Source organism: Macrobrachium rosenbergii, chromosome 41 (assembly GCF_040412425.1).
Source record: "Macrobrachium rosenbergii isolate ZJJX-2024 chromosome 41, ASM4041242v1, whole genome shotgun sequence".
In the NCBI taxonomy this organism is placed as follows: Eukaryota; Metazoa; Arthropoda; class Malacostraca; order Decapoda; family Palaemonidae; genus Macrobrachium; species Macrobrachium rosenbergii.
Window position 1 is genome coordinate 87,575,317 of NC_089781.1, and position 23,648 is coordinate 87,598,964.

At 34.8% G+C, this 23,648-nt stretch overlaps 2 protein-coding genes across 5 annotated transcripts; one reads left to right on the forward strand and one right to left on the reverse strand.

Moving 5' to 3' along the window:
* Positions 1 to 1,306: 1,306 nt before the first annotated feature.
* LOC136826953 (uro-adherence factor A-like) lies at positions 1,307 to 10,682 on the forward strand. 2 transcript variants are annotated; one of them, XM_067084554.1, is made up of 2 exons: positions 1,307 to 1,448; positions 7,577 to 10,682. In XM_067084554.1, the coding sequence occupies exon 2, from the start codon at positions 7,691 to 7,693 to the stop codon at positions 10,358 to 10,360; it is 2,670 nt and encodes an 889-aa protein (XP_066940655.1). In that variant the 5' UTR covers positions 1,307 to 1,448; positions 7,577 to 7,690; the 3' UTR covers positions 10,361 to 10,682. The 2 variants fall into 2 exon arrangements, with proteins under 2 accessions (XP_066940655.1, XP_066940656.1); XM_067084555.1 differs by lacking the exon at positions 1,307 to 1,448 and adding an exon at positions 1,566 to 1,666.
* A 502-nt stretch (positions 10,683 to 11,184) lies between these two features.
* Positions 11,185 to 22,735, reverse strand: LOC136826954 (SET and MYND domain-containing protein 4-like). Of its 3 annotated transcripts, none has more exons than XM_067084558.1 (5): positions 22,652 to 22,735; positions 19,734 to 20,670; positions 17,550 to 17,674; positions 15,235 to 15,726; positions 11,185 to 14,782 (listed from the first exon to the last, which is right to left on the reverse strand). In XM_067084558.1, exons 2-5 carry the CDS (start codon positions 20,632 to 20,634, stop codon positions 14,126 to 14,128), a joined length of 2,175 nt encoding a protein of 724 aa, XP_066940659.1. In that variant the 5' UTR covers positions 20,635 to 20,670; positions 22,652 to 22,735; the 3' UTR covers positions 11,185 to 14,125. The 3 variants fall into 3 exon arrangements, with proteins under 3 accessions (XP_066940659.1, XP_066940657.1, XP_066940658.1); XM_067084556.1 differs by having other exon boundaries at positions 22,449 to 22,730; XM_067084557.1 differs by having other exon boundaries at positions 21,996 to 22,716.
* Positions 22,736 to 23,648: the final 913 nt, after the last annotated feature.

Sequence of the window (23,648 nt, forward strand, 5' to 3'; positions counted from 1 at the left end):
CTCATACACTCACTTATCTTAATTACATTTACACCTACAATTTTCGACCCTTCCTCTCCAACTGAACGTCCATCTGTCTCAGTTTCTGTCTCAATCTGCAACGATCATCTATAACCCCAACGAGTCATCGTCTCATCACCATATCCATCAACCGCTGCTTCCATCTACTGTGATGGCAGTTTTTCTTTTCCGGGAGCAATTATAAATGTCTCTCTTTGGAAATCACATATCTCCAGCAATCAGGTTCTTATTCATACACATTTTCACAAGAATCTTTCCAACCTTGTTTACTCCAGCACTCCATACCCACCAACAATGTCACTTCATTCTATGTAACCTATCTTTGCATTCCTTCCATATTATAAAAAAAAAAGGTCGGGCACAAATTCAAAATCTCCAGATCAGCATCTTCCATTCTCATTCTTTTCCACCCTGGCCTCTACATACTCACCATTACAACCGTTAACTGCCCCATTCAATCTTACCCTTCCCCGAGCTAACAGTTGTACTCTTTTTATATATCATTGGAGACTTCGTGATATTACAAACACTGCCGTTTTCCAGCCCTACACCATTCAGGCATCCCAGACAGCTTCTTTTGCCTTTCCATTCCTGCACACATGGCCCTTGTACCTTCGTCTGGTTAAATCCCAAAATCCAGCTTTCTCCTGAACAACAAATCAAATATAGTATCATAAACTTTTCTGCACCCTATCGTTGCTCATTCAAAACCCCAAGAGTTAGTAATTTTTTCTCTTTTTTTATGTTTCAGATTTGGGAATGAGGCAATGTCCAGGTTGCACGCTTACTACTAGTCTACCTCCACAGCAGCAGCCAGTCAGTAAACGGACTGACCCAAAGGGCATTCACAGTTCTTCCCCTGGTTCATAGAATTCTAACTCCCATGCCTCTGACACTTCTACAGCAGGAGTGACCAGTGTTATCCCTTATAGCCATTTTAGAGTCCAGTTTAGACTGAAACACACACATATATATATATATATATATATATATATATATATATATATATATATATATATATATATATATATATATATATATATATATATATATATATATAAAGAAAAAGAAAGAAAAGAATATATATATATATATATATATATATATATATATATATATATATATATATATATATATATATATGTGTGTGTGTGTGTGTGTGTGTGTGTGTGTGTGTGTGTGTGTATGCCATCCATTATATTGAGAAAATTATGCTATGCATTTAGCATGTGATTGACATAATCTATAAATTATATATGTACGACCAATATTTTACTACAAATACACGTAGCGTTCGGATACAGTTCCTCGATATTGATACTTAAGTCGCGTCACATTAAACGGACGATGTTATTAACTAAACTTGCGTTGTTTACCATCGAAGGGTTGAGCATACACCAAAATCTCCAAATAACCAGCGGTTTCATGTAAGTATAAATGAATTTATTTGTATTAAAGCTATTTAAATCCTTTATTGAGTGCTAGAGGCCAATATGTTTTTTGTCACGTCTCTCAATTTTTGTCCCAAAATCAAACCATGTCCAATCTAGGACCCTCCTAATTTTAGGCTAGACTGACTCAGCTCGTCCCAGGTCAGGGTCAAACCGATCCTTTATGGTGGATTTATGAGGTCTTCATGTTGTAGGTCAGTCAGAAGTTTGGAAATTAAACGTAAAAAAGTTATTTTAGTATGCCCAGCGGATTTGGTAATGGGATTGTAAATCGTAGCCTTAACGGAATTTATATACTCCACCGACCGGATATCTTATGATTTCAGTCTTTCTGACTATTATTTAGATTTAAATCACCCGGTCTCTTGTTTTATCCCCCCCTTTCTATTTCCATCTAGGCTATTATGGGGGATCCCAGTGGGAGCCATGTTTTTGAGTGGGGGAAACAGCATCAATAACCAAGATGATGCGATGCTAGTTTTAGTAATCATAAATCAATTGAGTAGGGGAAAACAAAAAACGGTATCATTTTACATATACCATTATTTGATGTAGGAGGTTTTTATGCTGTGATCTTAAGTCTCCCCAGTAGGATTAGTAAGAAACTCGTGCTCAAATCTGTTACAGATTTATTATTCACGAGATATTTATCTTCATTTGTTTATATATCCATTTATTCCAATGAGGCTAGTACTGGTGGTGCTGGTATTAATGTAAAACCTTACAGCGAAAGAAACGAACGTCAGAAACATTCAAAGTGCACATTAAAACATAGGAGAATTATATTTTCAAAACAAAATGTGATAATGGTTTAAAATAAAATTCTATCAAATACATAATATATATAGTTCACATGTATGTAAGTCATAGGGTGAAACTAGCCTACAGATTAGCTGTGTTGGCGGTTTCCACGATTCACTGACAAAAAGTCTACCAAGATATAACTGTAGACTACTACCTTACCCATATGGTTTGGTAATTACCAGGTTATGTGCGAAATGGCCTATGCATTTAGTACCAGCCTCTTGGGGATGAATGTAAAAACAAACAAAAGACTGTAAATATCAAGAACATAATTTTAAAAGACATATATATACATAAAAACAAAAAAGAAGCAGTAAATATTCCGGTTGGCGACTGGTGACAATCAGGCCTTGGTAGTAGTTTGCAGATTTACTTCTATGAAACAGTCATTTTAGAATCATTCCCAGTTTTATTATGGATGCATGCTAACTTACTTTTCCATTAACCTAACCTGACCTAGGGCATTTTGCCATGACGTGGCCAAAGGGGCTTGTCCCCCAAACCCCTCCCCCCTCAACCTTCTCTGTTTTAATATGGATGCATACTAACCTACCTTTCCTTTAACCTAGCCTTCAACTGGTATCATGTGCATAAAATCTTACCGAAGCTGTTAGGTGATAGGCTTACCATTGACTTTGATGAGGAATATACTGTAGTAATTTTGTCATAACAAAATCTGTTTTATCTCTTCAGCTTGACTACACTCATACACATAGGGTATGTATATGGTACTTGTTATTTAAAACTGTGATGCTGAAATGTTAAGAATAAATTAACGATAAGCCCAAATTCTAATAATTTTAACATCATTCACTTTACAGTGGGAGCAAAAAGACATTACTGTTGCAATTGTGTTGCAAAAGAGTGAACTCCAAGGAAGGTTGGTGTACCTTCACCAAATTGTGAATAATTTGAGGCTTATGGTTAGCTTGGAATTGAAGCAGAGAATATCGTAGGTCAGTTTGAAACAACTCACGCTTGTGTAGTAGGTTGGGGGACTAGAATGGCAGTTCTCATAGGTCAGATGTAAACAACCCATGCATGTGCAATAGCCATGAGAGGGATAATTACCTTGAAACCACCTCATAGGAGGAACTCGTGTTGGGTAAATAACTTCATTAAATTTGTATTTTTTATAGGAAACTGGAAAAGTGCTTTAAAATATACTGTATTCATTTTACTTATTTTGAGGTAATTAAGAAATTTTATCTCTGGTGTAAAGGATGGAAACTGATAATTCCCATTGTAGTGGCCAACACAGCTAATCTGAAGTTTTGCTAGCCACAGATTAAAATTTATGGATACATCCTGGCTTAAATTTCTCACACCCAACCAAGGATGCCAGATCATTACATGGCCTGTGGGTTCTGGAATGCCCCTATTTTTCAGCATACCTGGAACACTAAAAAAGACCTTGTAGGGGGATAGTGCCATCAGTGCACCTCACGCTGTGTAGTGTAGGCATTACTTCAGGTTCTTTGCAGCATTTTTGCGACCCATAGTTTGAAGCCCTTCCATACCTTTTACAGTACTGTACTTTCATTCAGAGTCTTTCTTCCATTTTACTTTCCACCTCTCCCAACCATTGTTTCAGTGCAACTGTTAGGTTTTCCTCCTGTTACACCTTTAAAACCTTCTTACTTTAAATTTCCCTTTCAGCACTGAGTGACCTCATTGGTCCCAGCGCTTGACCTTTGGCCAGTTAGTGAATAAGGATAAAAAAAAGCACTGAAAACCCTTGGGCAGTATTTTGTCCAATTGTAGCTGGGCAGTTTTGTCAGGTAACTCATTATTTTTCAACCATTAAATGTTCTAGCTCTAAGCTTGAGTCTGGTGATAATGCTCCATCTGTTAATACTTTATGTTAATTGCCAGCCAGAGCTACTCAGTATTTTACATCCAATGAAAGGCAGTGACATGTCATTGAAGCACCTCATTGCTCTGAAATATTTTTGTAAATTATCTTTCAGTGCAAATTGCTTCAAAAGTTACCCTGAGGTTTGAAATACTTTATCACTCATTTCAGAATGTTCTGTTTGACATGTTGGTAAAATATCTAAATTGGAAAAATTTCATCCAGCAAAGGTTTATGTTTTCTTGCATATTTAATTGATTCTCTGCGTTACTGCATTTCATGCCAGTTTTCCCAAAACTCAGGAATATGAAAAATTTGTCCCCCAGATGAGTCATTTCATCACCTGACATGAGAAATTTGGGAACTCTTCATATCCAGAGGGCACTCATTACTTACTGACCCTTTCCCAGCCCAGCAATTGATTCTTTCAGCCAAAGTTTGTTTCATGGAGGAGAGACTATTATCAGTGGGGAAATTGCCTTACTTCCTGAGACAAATTCATTTATCTTTTCTAATATAAAATATAACACCTGTGGTATCCATTAATACCCCTTAACAAAGTACCCATTGGTAAATTGAAGATACTGTCACTGAAGTATAGCAATCAGAAAACATTCAGGTACTATACTTTAGAGTAAGAATTTACTCAGTTTGAAGTGATTGAAAAGAGAGGTAATTAAATGATGCTAGCCTTCATATCTTTATATGTAGCCTATATAAATTATTATTCTCATGCTCCATATATTACATATGGAAAAAATGCTGAAATGACCTTCACATGAACATACAGTACATGACAATAAATTCAACATCGGCTAGGAATTATCACAGTATTACAGTGGGTGTTATAAATGCTGTTAAGTCTAGACTAGGGTAATGTCTTGCTGTGTTTATGACTATCATATGGAGTACAGTGGTGGGCTAACCTTGTTTGTAAGAGGGAATGAAAAATGTAGAAAATCTAAATGCCATAATGATCTTGGATGTGTAATTCCCGTAATTTTTCTGAAAATTCTTACATGGTATCTACATAAACTCAAGAATGTTCTGTAATGCATGCTGTAGAATATGATAAGTTCGTGTGAATATTAGCTTACATGGTTTATGGCATTTATCTCATGACATGGTATTGATCATTATTCATTGCGACTTGAATTAATCAACAGCAAACAGGATCCCAGGCTTTGTACCCTCCTGCTGTCAGTATCTTGTTTGGCCTGTGTTAAAGTGTGGTTTGTATTTGTTTGGCATGAGTAAAAGTGTGGTTTGTATGAGTGATTATATTATATTATATATATATATATATATATATATATATATATATATATATATATATATATATATATATATATATATATATATATATATATATATATATATATATATATATATATATATATATATATATATATATATATATATATATAGTAATGATCTCTTTTATGTGCTCACTTGCACGTAAATGCATTAGAGTGACCATGATGTTAATTAGAATTTTGTTGTAAATTTCATCCATAATGTTTACACAACAGGATTTTATATTTATGGTTGATTTGAAATTAGTTTCATGAGTTATTGAAGAAGAAAGGATTGTTAAAGAAGTCATGGATTTGGTTGATTGATCGATTATGAAATTAGGTTTTGAAGACCAAGCGCCGGAACCCATCAGGATTATTCAGTGAAATGTCATGTCAACTGTGCCAATTTTGTATGGAATCTCCCTAGTTATGTCCTGCTGGTCCAGCCACAGTGCTGAATCTCCATGAATACCCTTTATTATGACACCTTTAATGCATTGCATCGTGGAAAATTTTCATTTCCCTTCCCTCAGTAGCTTAAATAACTTGGCCTTTATTCATTAATTTACTTTTGATAGAACTCGTTCATGTACTTTTGATAACTGTATTCTCAGAACTTGCCAGATAATTGAAGCTGATTTAAATTATGTAATATTACACTACTGGCACAAAGCACTCATGACTTACTGTGAAATATCAGTATACAGTATACTACTACTTTGAATGGAAGGAATACAGAGTTTAGGCCAAAGGCCAAGCACTGGGACCTATGAGGTCATTCAGCGCTGGAAATGAAATTTAGAGTAGGTAGGTTTGAAGGGTATAACAGGAGGAAAACCTCACAGTTGGACTATGAAATACTGGTACATAATTGTTAGGGGAGGGTGGATAGCAAGATGAAAGAAAGATAATAAGAATGGAGGTACAGTAAAAGGAATGAAAGGAATTGCAGCTAGGGGCCGAAGGGATACTGCAAATAACTTTCAGTAATGCCTACAGTGCACTGATAGCACTACTCCCCAATGGGGACTACTACAGTACTTTGATGTGTCACATCTCCCAAGATGTTTGCAAGCATGGACTTCTCATTTTTCATATTTCTTGTCATCTGCATCACCTGTATGGATATTTTACTACTGTACTGTAAACCACCTTTTTTAATTATTCAGACTGAAATTATAGCAACAGTGGTAGCAATAGAAAAATTTTGCAAGTTAATTTGTATTCAGTGAAACTTTGAAATTTTTCTCAGTGCAGTGTTTCAGTAAATATCTAGTGTAAACTAGTGCTTACACTTTTTTGGGTCATACCTTCAACCTTCATGAACTTTTCAAATAAACGTGTCATTCAACTTTGCAACACAAAGTTTTCCAAATACAGACACCACCCTACTTACAAACAAGTTATGTTCCGGACAGTCGTTTGTATGTTGAATTGTTTGTAAGTGGCTGCTGTGCACTTCATGCCTATTCAAGTACCTATAAAACTAATAGTGCTGTATGTTTTTCATCTTAAAACACAATACACCGTACATACAGAATAGGCACACAAAACAAAATTTGAACTTACGGGTGGTAAAGGGGAGCGCTCTTAATGCAATTTTAATTTGCTATCCCGTTTATTTGTATTTCTGAATGTAAGTTGAATGTTCGTAAGTTGGGGGGTCTCTCAAAATTCTACAACTTTGCAACACAAAGTTTTCCTGCCATATTTGCTGTGTTAATTCTGATTTTTAGTCTCACTTTCGTATGATTTATGCCCTGAATTCCTTACATTTTCTCTGAATGTATTCTAGTGATACATTTTTATTTTTAAAGAGGTCAGTCATGCAGTAAAAGAAGTTTGTCAACATTCATGGAGTAGATGAAATCTGAGTACAGTGCTTTTGTATTTTCCTTGTAATTTTTTTATTTAAATACAGTACAGAAAGTGACTGTACTCTAAATGGTTGCTGTTGTTCAGTGCATGAAAAGAAGTCATGGATATTTCAGAATTAATGCTTTTGATTTATTATTAAAGAGGAATATATGGTATTTTATATTCCAGAAAAATGTGATATTATTTTCCATTGGTAGAATGTTTTCTTATTAGATTATATAATGTATACCTAAGTTTTGATGTGTAATTTTTTTTATTCTTTTTTTCAGGTTGCTTGTAAATGCTGGTGTGGAAGGCAGATTTTTATAAAACCACATATTTTCAATGTTTGCCTTCCTTGGTGGCTTGGATTTCAAACTCGGTGATCAACGATAATTTCAGACATGGATTATTACTTCCTTGATAAAGATGGAGAAAATTCCAAATGTGGAACTGTAGATGTAGGGAAGAGTAGTAATTCGGACATGGACTTCCCTAAGGAAATTGTATATCCATCATCAAATGAGACTGAAGTTTCGTCTTCATGCAGTGACATTAATAATAAGTGTAAGGTGGATGAAATGGAGGAGGCAGAAAATTCCAGTAACATGAATAATTCTCCTGAGGAGGAACAGGAAGTGTTGGGAAGTTCAGATGAGCAGATTATGAGAATCATAAGTGACAACCATGACAATGACTCTCCTGATGCTGGAGTAAACAAAAATGATCAGGTACAGGAAAATGAAAATGCTTTTGAGTCTACAACAGACAGTATATTGAAGAATGTGACTGATGCAGGTTCAGATGGTACACATGAGGAAAATGAGCCAGTCAGTGAGAATCCTGTGACCATGTGTAGAGAAGAAAATAGTGAGCTTGATGAAACACTGCCTGCCTTAGATCATATAACTACAGATGAAGAAAGTTCAAAGTCCAATATAAGCAGTGAAGTTGCAAGTAGCCAAGATAAAGTTAAGAGCCCTAGTATTTTTGATAGTTTTTGTAATGAAAATTCTGATATCACAACCAGCCAAGGAAGTAGTTTTAGTGACACCAGTAATAAGGAAGACAAAGAATCATCATTTGTACCTGAAAATCCTTTCAAAAGTAAAAAGCTTCGTCGAAACAACAATTTTGATTTAAGTGAAAAGAAAGGTGGTGAGGATAGTGAAAATATCTTGACAGATGAGAATATAAGTGCCACAGATCATAAAAGAGAAATCACATCATCTACAGAAGTCAATTCCCCTGACATTCAAAAAGTCAATCAAAGATCAGATAGCCATGAAGAAAAAGAACTTGTTAACAAAGAGTCTATTCAAGAAAGTAACCAGGACTCTGAAGAAAAGAATCAAGAAATTAAAACAGAGGAATGTAATGAAACCATCCAAGAAACCAAAGACAATCATGAAGGCAGTGGGGTGGAAACTACAGAAGACAGTCATGAAAGTAATGGGTTGGCAATTAAAGAAGAGATCCAAGAAGGTGATGGGATGGTAGTAACAGAAGACAAACATGTAGATGATGGTTTGGGAACTATAGAAGACAGTTGTGAAAAAAATGACTTGGGACCTACAGATGAAAATGATTCCCTAGTAGAGGGAGAGAGTGAAACAGAACATATTACAAAAACTCCAGTGAAGGAAAACATGAATGAACTTGAAGTTACAGAGGAATCTGACAAATTGGCTGTCACAGATGATACTGATACTGACTTCAGAGAAGGATCTGTGGATCAGACCAAGGGTAATGATGTAGAATGCAAGGTATCACCAAATATATCATTATATCGACCAGATACTAATAAGAGAAATTTACCAGAGGGGGAAGAAAAAACAATTAAGAAATTTAAGGCTGAAACAGTTGTAACGAAAACTCTAGTTGATGCAGGCAGCAATTTTAAAGGGATGGATGCCAAAGATGTAGAAAGCTCCAGCAGTGATGCTATAAAAGAAGAGATAACAAGCAATCAGTGTGATGAAAAAACTGAAACTGCAGTGGATATAAACAGTAGAGATATTGAGACGAGTATGGATATTCAAAACAAGACAGTCAATGGTTTGGAATATGAACCAGTTGAGAGTTCTCTGGATGCAGAAGAAAGGTTTCTGCTAGAAAGTGAGATTTCAAATTCCAGTAAGTCTCAGATGGAAGATTCCAGCAAGTCTCAGATAGAAGACTCGAGTAAGTCTCAGATAGAAGACTCGAGTAAGTCTCAGATAGAAGACTCGAGTAAGTCTCAGATAGAAGACTCGAGTAAGTCTCAGATAGAAGACTCGAGTAAGGCTCAGATAGAAGACTCGAGTAAGTCTCAGATAGAAGACTCGAGTAAGTCTCAGATAGAAGACTCGAGTAAGTCTCAGACAGAAGACTCGAGTAAGTCTCAGAAAGAAGACTCAAGTAAGTCTCAGATACAAGACCCTAGTAAGTCTCGGACAGAAGACTCAGTGAGTATCACAGAAATAACTAAACAGTCAAAAGAATCAGAGAAGACATCTGATGACCCAGAATGTGACGAAATGAATGTCCAAGAAGAACGCACAAACCAAGTTGAAGATTTAAGTCAAGATAAAATATCAAGATCAGAAGAAACACCAGAAGAATCTTCAAGACTAGAAGCAGAAGATAAAGAGCAAAAGGAAGCAAGCAATTTTGACTCCTTAGTATCTCCTAACAATGGTGAGGCCATATCAGATGCATGTAATGTACCTGAAGATAGCCAAGAAAATACAGGTGATGCTTATTTAGATTATGATGAAGAAAGCATAGAAAATATTAGCAGAACTATCAGATCTTTTAGTAATGAAAAACCAACTCCTAAAATATCAGACAGTAGAAATACAAACCAAAAAGACACCGCTGTATCAAAGAGAGTGATCATTGTGAAAACAGCACCCAATGTTGAAAAAGTAAAACGGAAATTGGAGGAGATTTTGGAGAGGTCTAAGGGGGAAGAGGATGCTGCCATTGCTGAACTGCAGAGAATGAAGAAAGAGAAAACAGATATTCTCAATGCCATAACAACTGAAATGGAGAAACTAAAGTCCATGTTAGTTAAAGGGAAACAAGGATAAGGTATTTGTATTATGGAAAATCTGTTAGACTAGATATTCTTAAACATAGCTTAAGCAGTTGTACAGATAATGTGGAATTCTCTGAGACTTTTATTCTGTTGGCTAGGCTAGTTAAGACATTCCCAAAAATATTTTTGTACAATTACTACTCGGTAACAACAGTGTAATTTGAAGACATTTTTGGGAAAAAAAAGTACAAGCATTTATGACTTCATTTTATAAAAAAAAAATCTACCACATAACACATTGTTTTCTCTTTACTGACATATTTTACCCTTCTGAATGTTTTAATATTTTGTTAAAAATAAAGAATATTTGACAATTTACCTTTTTATATCAAGAACTTGAAGATTAAATGGTTAGATATTCCTGTTAATGATTACGTAACATTTCTAAAACCCACTATAAAATCAATATGTATGGCAGAATATATGGAACAATGAACATCATAGTAAAAAAACAAATCACCCCAGTGTTGGAATATGGAATTCATCATATCAAAAGAAGAAACACACATGCACAAGTAATTTTGGTATGTCTTTAGAATTTTCACTTTTGTTTGACTTGCAGTTATTTGAGGAATAGGCCACACAATCCAATACCTCTTGTGTACAGACTAGAAGTCCAAAATGAAAACAACAAATGTTAAGTTTGGAAACAAAGTTGGTAAAGATGATGTGTCACAATCTCCATTATTTTCCATCAAACCAATTATAAAATTTTTAAACAGTTGCAACTTAGTAAAGAAATTAATAAATACAAATATTCTGGGCCAGCCCAGTCAGAGATACATAAATTATCATAATGGTCTAGTTAAATTAGTATTTTATAATAAAGGTTTATTGTACAACACAGCAATTACAACTTCCGATAATAAACAGAACTGCACAACCACAACATATCACATCAGTTTTTGTGTATTCCCTTTTGACAATAGAAGTCTGACCTTTTGGCAACCAAACTGTCCAAAATCCAGACCATTGGCTGATTTCATGAACAGCCTCATCCTGACCATTCTACAACCTTTTGAAAAAAATTCTATATTGTTTCAAATGAAAATATCATACTCGACTACAATAACAAAACATGGCAATTACAAACAAAAGCATCTCTGGTACTGTGCAGCATAAGGCATATTATAAGAGAATGAGCTACTAATACCATTATACATAAAAACAATAAAAAGTTATAAACATCCCTGTTCTGTAACATTAAGTTCAATATTCATCAAATCCCAAAATTTGATCAGCGTCATCATTATCAGATACTGTAATGTCTAAAAACTCATTATTACTAATGGTGGAATCACTGTCTTCAAATAATGCAAGTTGTAGTTATGATAACACTTGCTGCACTGTACTAAGATGCCCTGACTGTGATAAAACGCCAAATACACAAAAGGGCAATGATGCATGAGTGTGATTAGGAATACAGTATTGGTAGTGCAGTGATGCTAGTGAGGTCTGTAGCTACAATTAAGCATGTTGGCATTACTTGACTTTATCACCCTATTACAAGTTTACTTCAGAAATAAAAGATATATGAGGCAGGTACTGTATATCAATAAACGGTAACGCACATACAAGCTAAGACGTTACTGTTTAACATTAAAGAATTGAGCACCAACCAGAGATATTTGTCTCACGACATCCACCTGTAATTTTGCAGTAACTGCTTTTCAATTAAAGTAATGATAATGATATTCAAGTAAATACCAGCAATATTACAGTAGTATTATGGAGTTTGGCAGGGTAAAAGTACAGGTAGTTTACGGCATCGGTACAGTACTCGTATATTAGCCTACCAGGTATCCAACTTTGCCTGTGAGACCCAGATAATATATTAGCTATTTTTTTTCAGTAAACAAAGGGGTCTCATATGCCATCACATACAGTACATAAGCATTACAAAACAGATTATCAGAACAACCCACTGAGCTACGGATGTTACTGTATCATAACAAATGATTTGTAGGGAAGATTCAAGACAAAAACATACATAAAAAATTTGAGACAAATGTTAGTGTCCATCAAAGGTCAGCCCTGATCCTTTAATGTTTTTCAGTCACGGAATAAGCTACTAAGGAGTATAGAAGGGATACCCCTGGGAGCTCCAGCTTCCAGATGACCTGGTGTTGGCACCAGCAACATCAGGAAGAGAGTGCACAAATGTTTTAAAAGTTGAATGAGTGGAAACAAGATTACAGGATTTAAAATCAACATGTGCAAAACAAATCTTATGGTGGCATGAAAGGAAGCAAATTAAATGTACAACCAACTAAGTAGCCATTTGGATGCTATGGGTAAAGAGGTGGTGAAAATAGATGCTAAAAATTGTGCTCAGAGAGACGTGGTGTCAAGCAGCTAAAAAGTAGAACTTGTGTTTATAGGATGAAAAGATAGATGAAGACAAAGGAAATCATGGAAAAATGAATGATGGCCTACACCTAATAAGAATTCAGGCATAAAATGTACAAGACAGAAGAGGAGTGGAGAAAATTAATATTACATCTAACCCCATGAAGGGAAAAGCTAATGTAAACTATTGCCGATGATAATGATTGATTAAGGTTTAATTTATTGGTTTAAATTTAATCAAAGTAACACCTTACAGTAAACCCAATTTTGTTGATTTCATTATCATACAAGATTAAGTAACACTGCCAGTGTCAGTATAAACATTTTCCTAATACATACCGAAATCACACCATTTGAGTATTGTACATCATAATAACAAAATAAAATTACAAACCTGATTTAATGCAAGTCCTATGTCAGACTTGGCATATAATTCAACAGAATACAGAAAATTCTTATAGAAGCATTAGACCTATAATCTTTCATTCCTCTAGTCAATTATCATAAATATAGATGTGCAATCATTGTTTTAATGAAATAGTACAATATACAATTCAACAAGATAAAAATTTCTTCAATATTTACACCCAGAATATAAAGCTCACATTATTTTGTTACCTTTTACTAAAGTAAGCACAATCTATCACAACACTATTATAAATTTCATCTAGAAAAATAATCCACTGTACTCTTCAAAAAATAACAGTAACAAACAAACAGCACCAGTGCCATTCATTAAATAACTTTAGATTGCATAAAAAAATTTAGTTATTCCTCTTTAATTATATTATAAAATTTATAACCATAAGTTTGGCACCCATGATTTATTAAAAATACAAACAACCATTACTTGGCAAAAGGCTTTTTCCTCACCAAAACGTATGCAATTTAGATAAAAATATAAAATGTACCTTTTAAAAAACAATTTTTTTATGCTAACCTTTAACTTCCGATTAGCCCACATTTGTGGTCGATGAACTGTCTCATCATCAAAAACCTTCAAAAATAAAGAAGACAGCAGACATCAATGCATGTGTAAGTGGATCCCCAAATTCCTCCCAGTGATCACAATCAGCAATTGTCCTGCCTTTTGGTCAATGAGCTGAGAGAGCAAAGTTAGTTAAAGAGTAATTTTTTATTTTCAAAGGATAGGGATATTGAAGAAAATCTATTCTAGCTGAGACAAAACAAAAGTCAGTTAAATTTCCAGCATTTCCCCTTAAAAGTACAATGCTTATCTGCCTTTGATATAATCTCCCATTCACAAAATATCATTTACACGAGCAGTGCTTTGGAAAAGGTTATATATAGTAAAGAATTTACATAGTTGCAGAAATACCATGAATGGTTTTCTCACAATACTTGGTGTGATAAAATACAACAGCATTACTAAACAGGGATGCAATTATTATACCTCTTTCCTGAATACACAAGACCCTTGCCTCTCAAAGTAATGTTTTAATGTTTCCTGGGCTTCAAAATATGTTTTACTAGGCTGACTTACAAATTTATCAATTAAGCTAATAATATTACACAAACTGTCTTTCATTTCTGAAGAATTGTCCCCACTTATAATCTTCTCATAGGCACTTTCATAATTCTTAACGCCTTCTTCTACTGCTTTCTCAACGTCCTTTTGCTTACACATGTAAGGAACAATTTCATTTTTCGACAAAAGTTCTGTAAAGCTTACTTTGCATTTAGTACACTTACCTTTGTTGTCAATTTTCTTACTACACATTAAACACTTCAGTTTGTGCTTGTCTGATAAACTGAGATAAGTTGGCCAATTGTTTTCACATGCTTCACACTTGCACTCAAAATAATACTGCTGCTGCAAAACAGATCTCCTTTGAGATAACGGTTTTAAGCCATAGTGTTCTCCGTAGCTGTCTGTTACTTCTGCACCTCTTGGAATAAATCGTATTGCTCTCAGAACAACAGTGCTTCCATAACTGAAACGAGCTGCTGAGGGATTACAAGAATGATTGGTCAAGCTTAGGACACCAAAGGCACCAGCCCCAACTTCTTGACTTGAACTCTTTTGAAAATTGCTCACATCAACCTGAAAAGTATTTATATCAATGGAAAGTTATGCAAGGTAAACACCATAGATATCTAACAACTTCCACTCTTTCAGATTTTGTAACAACTTCCACTCTTTCAGATTTTGTGACATGACTTTGTCATTGTATGCCTAATCATGCTTATTAGCCTTTTTTAAGGTGTTGGTCCTGGAAATATATAACAAAATATTTAATAAGTCAAAAGAATTGAGGCAAGCCTACACTGTAAAAAAATACTGCAATTGCACTATGCAAGGTAGTCAAAAGCATATACTGTATGCACATGTTCCACATACTGACTGTTAATTTTCATCAATACTGAATAAACAGTCTTTGAAAGATCATACATGTGAAAAGTCGAAAGATGACTGTCTCTGCTTAATGGAAATATATTTATAACATGAAATGTATTTCATAACTTTTGCCACATAGTTCCACATGCTAAACTCACCTGCAATTCTGTAATGGAATGAGCATTACATGGAAAACTCATCAGGTGTGTGAAAAGAGCACATCCAGCCATTTTAATGTCATCCAAGCTTGGTTCATAAGGTTCACCTGAGCTGTCAACAAAGTAGGACCGGCTTTCCTTTAATATCCATGAAAGGATTATGGCCATAGAACATCTCTTGAATAGGTCACTAACCGATCTCTGGTTTTTGTTTGTCACTAAGTGGTATATAGTTCTATAGTCTGAGGAATCATAAACTGGTTTGGCTGTATTATCAAAGCCTAACATATCAGGAGAAAATTCAACAGCTTCTTGCATATACAAAGGAACTAACTTTTTCAGCTGCATGAATGGAATTTGAATTAGTATTCTGTATGCTAAGACAGCATTTTTTCCCATATCAAGGGCTGCTAATGTAGGTAAAACACAGCATTCTTTGCTGTGATTGGAGGAAAGCCCTATGTTGCGGCAAGAAGAACTACAAAAAATTACCTGGAAAGAAAAAAATCTAATGATGCTTAGGTGTTAACATCATAGACAAAGGTTCAGATATATAACTTTCTAATGAAACAATTATTTTTTCAATAAAAACCCATTAAAAGTGATTGAACAAAGATTATCTGTATATCACAAACAAATCTTGTGCAGATCAATCCACTTGTAAAAGAAAAAGGGGACTACCCAGTAGCTCAGTTAGGTTGGTGCATGTACCTACAATCCTCTGGATTTCTGATACTTGACTGAATCATAATTTGTGTCTGATCTATCTGTAACAGAGGCATGGGATTGCAACAAGAGTAATGTTTCAAGCAATTGGTTTTAATAGAATATGAGTTTCGTTTCCTTACAAACCCATTACTTTGACAGGGCCTGAACAACAGTTGAAGTGGGAGGCATGCTTAATAGCTGGAGCTCTGATAAGCTGAAGGGGACCTGAAGGAACAAGTGAGCACTTGGGTAAGGAGGCATGAAGAAACCCAAAGCCCTAGGGAAACATGGAGTCGAGAAAAAGAACCCTGTCTAAAGACTGGAGATATGTAAGAATGGGTACAAGAGCCCAACAACTTGATCAGTGGGAGAAGAGATGGACAACCTTTTCTTGTGGCAAAAAGGCAAGGGACAACACTGTTGAAAGGTATACAAGTTGTCTGAGCTAACAAGCCTCTGAAAAAAATTCTATAATATCAATGCTCAAAAAGAACTTTGAAAGAAGAGGTTGCACACTTCTAGATTTACTAGAGTTCAAGAGGTTGAAAAAACTGGAGATGCTATTGGGTAAAAAACAATCAGAGGACCCATTAGGTTAAGATCTGTACCGAGTGTTCCTGATGAATTAAAATAGACAAGGTCCAAAATTGAGCTACACAAGAGGAGCGGAAGTTCATGGATGAGGAATGAACTACTGTACAACCAAAGCTCCAGCAAAAGACTCTAAGCTTGAGGAGACCAAGGTTAAGGACGTTGTAGGAATTTTTCTCACGTGGAGAACAGTTTGGTCCTATTCCTGACTGACAGTGGAGAGAAAATAAGGACCTCCAGGAGAAAATCTAATGTTTGCTCTTTTTTTCTGTTTTCCAGACTCTGGTCACTATACCTTTCAGCAACTTCCTTATCTGCAGTCTGATCTCAAATCACTCAAGTCATCAATCCCTCAATTCTTTAGTCACACCTTTTCAAACTATGTTTCCTCTTTGAGTGCCCATGTCTTAGCTGAATGTAAAGTACAGTATAGAATTTGTCAGACTTTTGCTCCATTCACTAAATTAATATATACCATGATTTTAGCTATCTCCTCCCAAGTCATCCAGATTGTTGGCTACTTTTTTCTTCATAAGCTAACCCCATGTCTAGAAAGCTGAGGCAAAACTCCTTCTTGATCTTTATCACTACAACACAGCTACAAATATTCACTTAATTTTGTTTGATGGAAACAATAAAAACTTTTATACAATGCTCAAACTGGAATACATGTACCGACAATTCAGGTGATGACTCACAGTAATGAAACTGAACAATAAAAACTACATTTATAGAGCAACACTACAATGTACTAACCTACTGTAAGTCAGAAGCATGAGCCTTCAACACTGGATTAGGTTCTGACATTGACTAAATTCATTTCACATGATTTTAATAATTAGAGCTACATACTCTTCATTTATGCACCTTGACTGCAATAAAGGATGGGTTAAAAGTACAATTGCCAGAGTTAAAAGTAGAACTGCTGGTTTGTTTTTTGTATGAACACACAGAATGTTAGTATTCCCAGCTTCGTCACATGACTACAAAAATATACTAATCCTTAGGATCCTTACTCTTGAACATGAAGGGCATGGCAGTGGACTGAGACACCTATTAAAGCAGACAGAGCAATGTGTTCGTAGAGATGAATCCAAGTGCAGAACCTGACCATATGGTTTCTCTACTACCAAGACTTCACCTAAAATGAAAGAAATTTCAGTTTCTATACACACATTCATAAGCAATAAAAATCATTAAGGCATAAAATAAGAAGTATGATAAAAAAACTCATCCATAAAGTACACACATAATTTTCATGATACTGAAGAATTTTACAATACATTTAAACACAAAAATAATTTCCTTTATGTAGCCTAAAATTCCTTAATGAATTCTTAATGATTTTCCTTTCATACCATGATGTACACTTGCAATGCTGGCCAAACTAAATAAACAAACAACCCCAACAAATTTCCTTCTTGAATTAGAGGTGGTTCAAGAGTAAAGAGAAAAATTTGTGATTACACAGTTTATTGCAAAAATAATAATAATAATTCCACCATGGGTAATAATCCAATGAACATAACATCATTTTCTTTAAAAAAATGAGCTTCTACTGCTGCATTTTTCTTCCCTGCAACCATATGTTCAGTAAAAATCATTTGCACCTATTCTTAAGATTATTAATGTCAATGACACAGCCTGAAAGAAAAAGCAACAACTTTATTTTTCTAAACAAACTCAAAATCCAAATTTGGTAATTGTTTATACTAGCCTGTCACCATTAACAGATTAGTATTATGTAATTTAATAATACAGTTGGATTAATATGGCAAGAAAGAAAAATCTGTGCTGAAAAGTTAAGTCAATGGTGACAACATTTATGAATATGGAAAATAATTTTTTTTTTTACCTTCATATCATACACTATTTTACTTTATTGTTGTAAGCTGATGTAGACTGGATGCATACCATATTTGGGGAACATGCTATATAAAACATGTTACAGTACCAATTACAGACATACCACCCCTAAGAAGTACAGCTTACACCATGAACAGGTGTGTAAACCATATTATGAATACTGTATATGTTTAAGGCATACTTGCTGTACTTATAATCCCTTTAAACCAAAAGTACTGTATTTCCCATCAAACTTTTATACTTCATAAAATACAGTAGAGCATGATTAATAATCCAAAGCCCATTCATTTACATACAATGCTGCACAAAATGAACAGAGACATTTTGTGTGTTTTCTGTAGTCTGTAATAAATCAACTGAACAGAACTCCCTAACCGAAATAAAGTTTACCATGGGACTATTTATATGCCATGCACAAACCAAGAACTAACTGATAACACTGAATAATTCATGTTCATCAACAACAATGCAAAGTAGTTCTAGCCTTGAGGAAGAAAAGTGGTAAACATTAACTTCTTCTTTCAGAAAATACACCTAACTGAGTCTATATAATTTTCCTGTTTTCCTGCCATCTACAACCATTGCCACATCTATTATGTAATCATTTCCTAGGAATTACAAACAAGTCATCTATCAAACACTGGACTATTCTAGCTTCTTGCTGAATGAAAGCAAAAAAGATATAGTAATTTCTTGAGACAATGTTTTCCTTCACTCATTAATTGCTTTCTCTGAGAGATATTCGTCAATAAGCATTTAAAAAGTTAAGAGTAAACTTTCATTTCATTAGCTAAATAAAACTTTCTCTGTTTTAAAATATATAAAAAAGGTACAACTTTTAAGTCATGCAGTAGCAAGAGGCTAAAATATGAGGACATACCATGAAAAGATGTGGTTAATAAATTGAAACATGAAGAAGGCTAGGGGGACTAAAACCTGAGGGTAAGAAATTCTGAAATAATGGTATAGGTTTCAAATTGTTTATTATTACAAACTTAGCAATGTTAATTTCTCTTCAAACACTAATCATACACAAAATATGAGGTGAGGTTACTGCAGTGATCCTATCAGTCCAAAGGAAGTTTATTTAGTTGGAGGTGATTACAAGGCTACAACTACATAATACCAACTGGTTAGACAAGTAACCTGCTAAGTCTATCCAAAACAGCATATTTTGACCAACGGTCTGAAATTGAGACAAGTAAAATAAGTTTGTACTTGTACAAAAATAAGGCTTTACCAGGCAGGTGAAAAATTCACAAGAGGGTTAGTGTAGACCATAAATATCACTCTAAGAACTGGCACTTAATCAAAAAGTACTTAAGTAGTCATACCTGGATCTATATCTCTTTCAGCTATAAGGTATCGCCCTTGTGAAGGTGAAAAATCAAGCTTGACAGCATCACTGAGACATGGAATTGCTGGATTGCTCTGTGAAAGTGAAGGAGCCTCAGGTATTTGATAAGCAAATAACAGTTCTTCTTTTGTAGCTTCTCTCAGCCATGAAGCTGATTTGTTACAGTCTTTCACTGGAAAGCCATTTGGTTCTCCATTTTCCTGGCATGCTTCAAGCAAATCATGTAATGCATTACGTGAAGTCTTGCTCTTTGATTCATCTAGCTTCATGTCATCTAATTCCTTGAGTGCATCAAGGAGTACTTGTTTGGCATTTTCACTTTTGCCAAGAGAAATCAAGCATTTTGACTTTCTTTCAGCAAGTTTGCAATGCAACAACTTTGGATAGCCATGCAAGAATGCTAAGTCAATGTCAGCAACACATTTATCATATTGTCCTAACTCAAAGAAAACAGCGGACCTGTTGGCATATCCAAGTGCTAATGATCTATACTCTTGCCCTTCATTATGGTTCTCTTGACCTTCATGGGAATTGTAATCTATGGTAGCTCCACATGGCTTGTAAACAGAAAGTCTTGGATGAGGTGCTGACATGATACTTAAGTTATATAGCTTCAGTGCTTTATCTAGTATCTTCTTCTGGTAACATTTATTACCTTCATTACGCAGCCGTTCTGCATCTTCTTCAGATTTTTTCTGAACAATGATGGTTGGAAGTAAACAAGACCGAGCCTCATCCAAATTCCAAAGATAATTAAACATGCTCTCTAAGCTATGATTAGGACCAAAATGACTACTGACTTCAATAACTTGATCATTTTCTTTCAGGTTCTTGATTAAGTTTGAAAACAAACTTTCAAAACAAGGAACAGCAGTCATCTTACCAACCTCTTACTAGCAACCCATCAACAAATCCTGAAAAAATAGAGACATTCAAGAAAAAATTTCTCTCACCCTTCAGACAGGGAAATTTCTCCCTTGGAATGTAGTGAGATTCATACTGAAATGGATGCAAAAAATATGAAAAACTGTCCCAAACATAAATTAAGATAATATAACCAAAACCATGGAAGGCATGCTTCAACTAATTTTACCATAAAAAAAATTACTTGGAATTGGCAATTTAACCCATAACAGGTAAAGTGAGAGGTAAGATCTTACGACTCAAGGTAAGTGCAGCAGGTAAAGTAAGTGGAAACTATAATTTATACTACACTTTTTTATCAATTACCAGTGCTATAAGTTTCCCTTTTAAACTGTTTCCTGGAAGCTTTTTTTATTCATTTACCAAGTACTCTATAGCAAATGGACATGACCACTTCATGGCTCACCACATTATTTCAAAAATGTGATTTTTTAGTTTCTTCATATATAGTACTATATATACATCTTGTTGATTACAGACCATGTGCAATGACCAACAGTTCTAAGTGAGTCCCTTGTCAGTGAAAATTTTTTAGGGTACAGATGATAAAATAGTGTACAGTATAGCACACAACATGTACAGAACAAACAGAATAAAAATAATGAGTTACTGCAGCACGTCTATACCGTATGATGACTTCCTCTTTCCAGGCACCTACAAATTTTGTGAAAATATAATTCACTAATTCCTCAGAACACAACGTACTTTACATTACAGTGACCAATGTTACACAACCGTACAGCTATTCTCAGTTATAAAATCAGCAAAAAATACCATGTGACAATATTAACCTAAGCAATAAATACAGGAACTAAATGAAATCGGCTGGAAATCAAAACTCAATCCTGGTAAACACAAAAACTTAAAATACAGTTAATTTGGATTTTTTGCTTTTGCCTCCCCTTTTCTTGCAAGCTTCTTTTGTCCTGGACTTCATGCTATGTGAGGCGTTAATAACGTTGCATGAACCCTATAATTCATTAAATTCAATGGTTCATCTGTTCTGACCATGTCACAATCCAAAAGGTAGGCATACTTGCCATTGTTTTCCTCCTATAGCTGTCAGCAGACTTCAAAAGACTAGTTCATATACAGAGCTCAGCATTTTCTACTTGCTTGATTTTCACTCTTACCATACTAAGCTAGACTTTATACCTAGGTTGCATGTCTTTACCCACCATATTTGTTGGTAAGCTAATGTCATGCAGCTGTTGGTAGTTGTCTGCAGTTGCTATTAATTAGGCTAGTCCCGCTACCTGTTCACACCAACTATAAAAGTCAAAAAAATATGTTCAACAGTCAGAAAAATTCTTACCATAGCATATGGGGAGTGGATGCAGAGTAGGGAGACAGGCGTACACATGAGAAGTCCAACCATGAAAATGGGCCAGACTAACCTTTCCTTTCCTACAATGCCATGTCCTGACCTAACCAGACCCTACCATCCTAACCTGACTTAAAGCTCTGTGCCCTTACCTGGTTGGGGGGAGGGGCTTCACCTGCCCTGGACCCCTTCTCCCCACAAGTAACACTGTCTCCCTATTCTGTATACTACCCACTTACGTCCTTTTCATCCCGAAACCTAGTTATTCCTGCCTACCTAGCAGAGGGTTCACTGTCCAACTGTGCAGTCAGCTGCAAAGCCAGGTAGCCTAGCCTACTGTTTACTAAATGCTATCATAGGCGTGACCTATGCAAATGCAATAAGTCCTAACAAAGTAACAGCTGATTTCGTGCCAAAGGCAACAGGTATTAGGGTACGACTTACAATTTTTGGTAAAGTTAATAATTGCTGACCCTTTGGGTACTCTTGCTTATCATATGTTAAAGCATATCCAAGAGCAAAGTTAATTTAATAACTGCCCGGAACCAACTTTCGTAACACACTGACACTGCAGTAATTAAATATGCCAAAACTAATTATATCTAACGGTCAATTGTAATACTAATGTCACATTAAAATAAAATTACAACAATAACCGTAGAAGCACGAAATGCTAAACTTAGAACCCGGACTTAATATAGCGGCTGTGGTTGTTTACATTCAGTCGATATGGTTACGTCATACGTGTCCGAGTATTCTCTAGATATAATTATTTTCTAGTATGTTCTTAATTCTAGATAAATTTTAAGTATACACGGATCTTAAAAATATATTTTATATTTATTACGTCGTAATTAACTAGATACTCATAAATTATGAATACAGAGACTCTTCATTAAATGAAACATACTCTAAAAGAGGTTCGAACACATTCCTGTCAAAAATAGCAAAAGATAGGACATTTTCAGTATAATATATATATATATATATATATATATATATATATATATATATATATATATATATATATATATATATATATATATATAATGCTGAAATGGAAACGGAAGCATTCAAATGATAGAAAATAGTGTATGGAGACAATTTCTGGGAGCTCCAAAATATGCCACAAACTGTAGGAGCATCCTTAGTGATAGGAAATTTTATAGGAAGTAAACTAAAAATCCTGAAATTCATAGACAGAGGAAAACATCAGCTTCTAAGTAGAATAGTAGTTTTATTAGGAGTTCGAGAGTGAGACAACATACTGAACAAAAAGGGAGACAATGCAAATGCATGAAAAATGGAAGCAAGAAGAGCAAAATAGAACCTTCTGAGAAAAATCACAAAATAGAGAAGACACAGTCTGGAAGGATGATGATTTTAACAAGTGACCAAATTTTTACCTCGTTTTTTGTCTCTGCACAGCAAGATGAGATAAAGATTCGGTGGTGAACATACCAACTGCAAGCTATAAGGACAAGACAATTATCTGCTAATAATTTGCATCTATTATGATACAACAATAAAAACATTTCTAGGAGCAATGTGAAACACCCACGTAAAATAAAAGAAGCATAATAGAATAGAATTTACATCAATAAAAAAAACTTTATATGAGTTAAATCATAAAAACCTACTGTA

Coding starts and splice junctions, on each gene's coding strand:
- LOC136826954 (XM_067084558.1), bottom strand. CDS start 20,634: ATGACTGCTGTTCCTTGTTTTGAAAGTTTGTTTTCAAACTTAATCAAG. Junction 15,727..17,549: donor CATGCCCTTCATGTTCAAGA/GTAAGGATCCTA, acceptor TTTTCTTTCCAG/GTAATTTTTTGTAGTTCTTC. Junction 14,783..15,234: donor ATTCCATTACAGAATTGCAG/GTGAGTTTAGCA, acceptor AATACTTTTCAG/GTTGATGTGAGCAATTTTCA.
- LOC136826953 (XM_067084554.1), top strand. CDS start 7,691: ATGGATTATTACTTCCTTGATAAAGATGGAGAAAATTCCAAATGTGGA.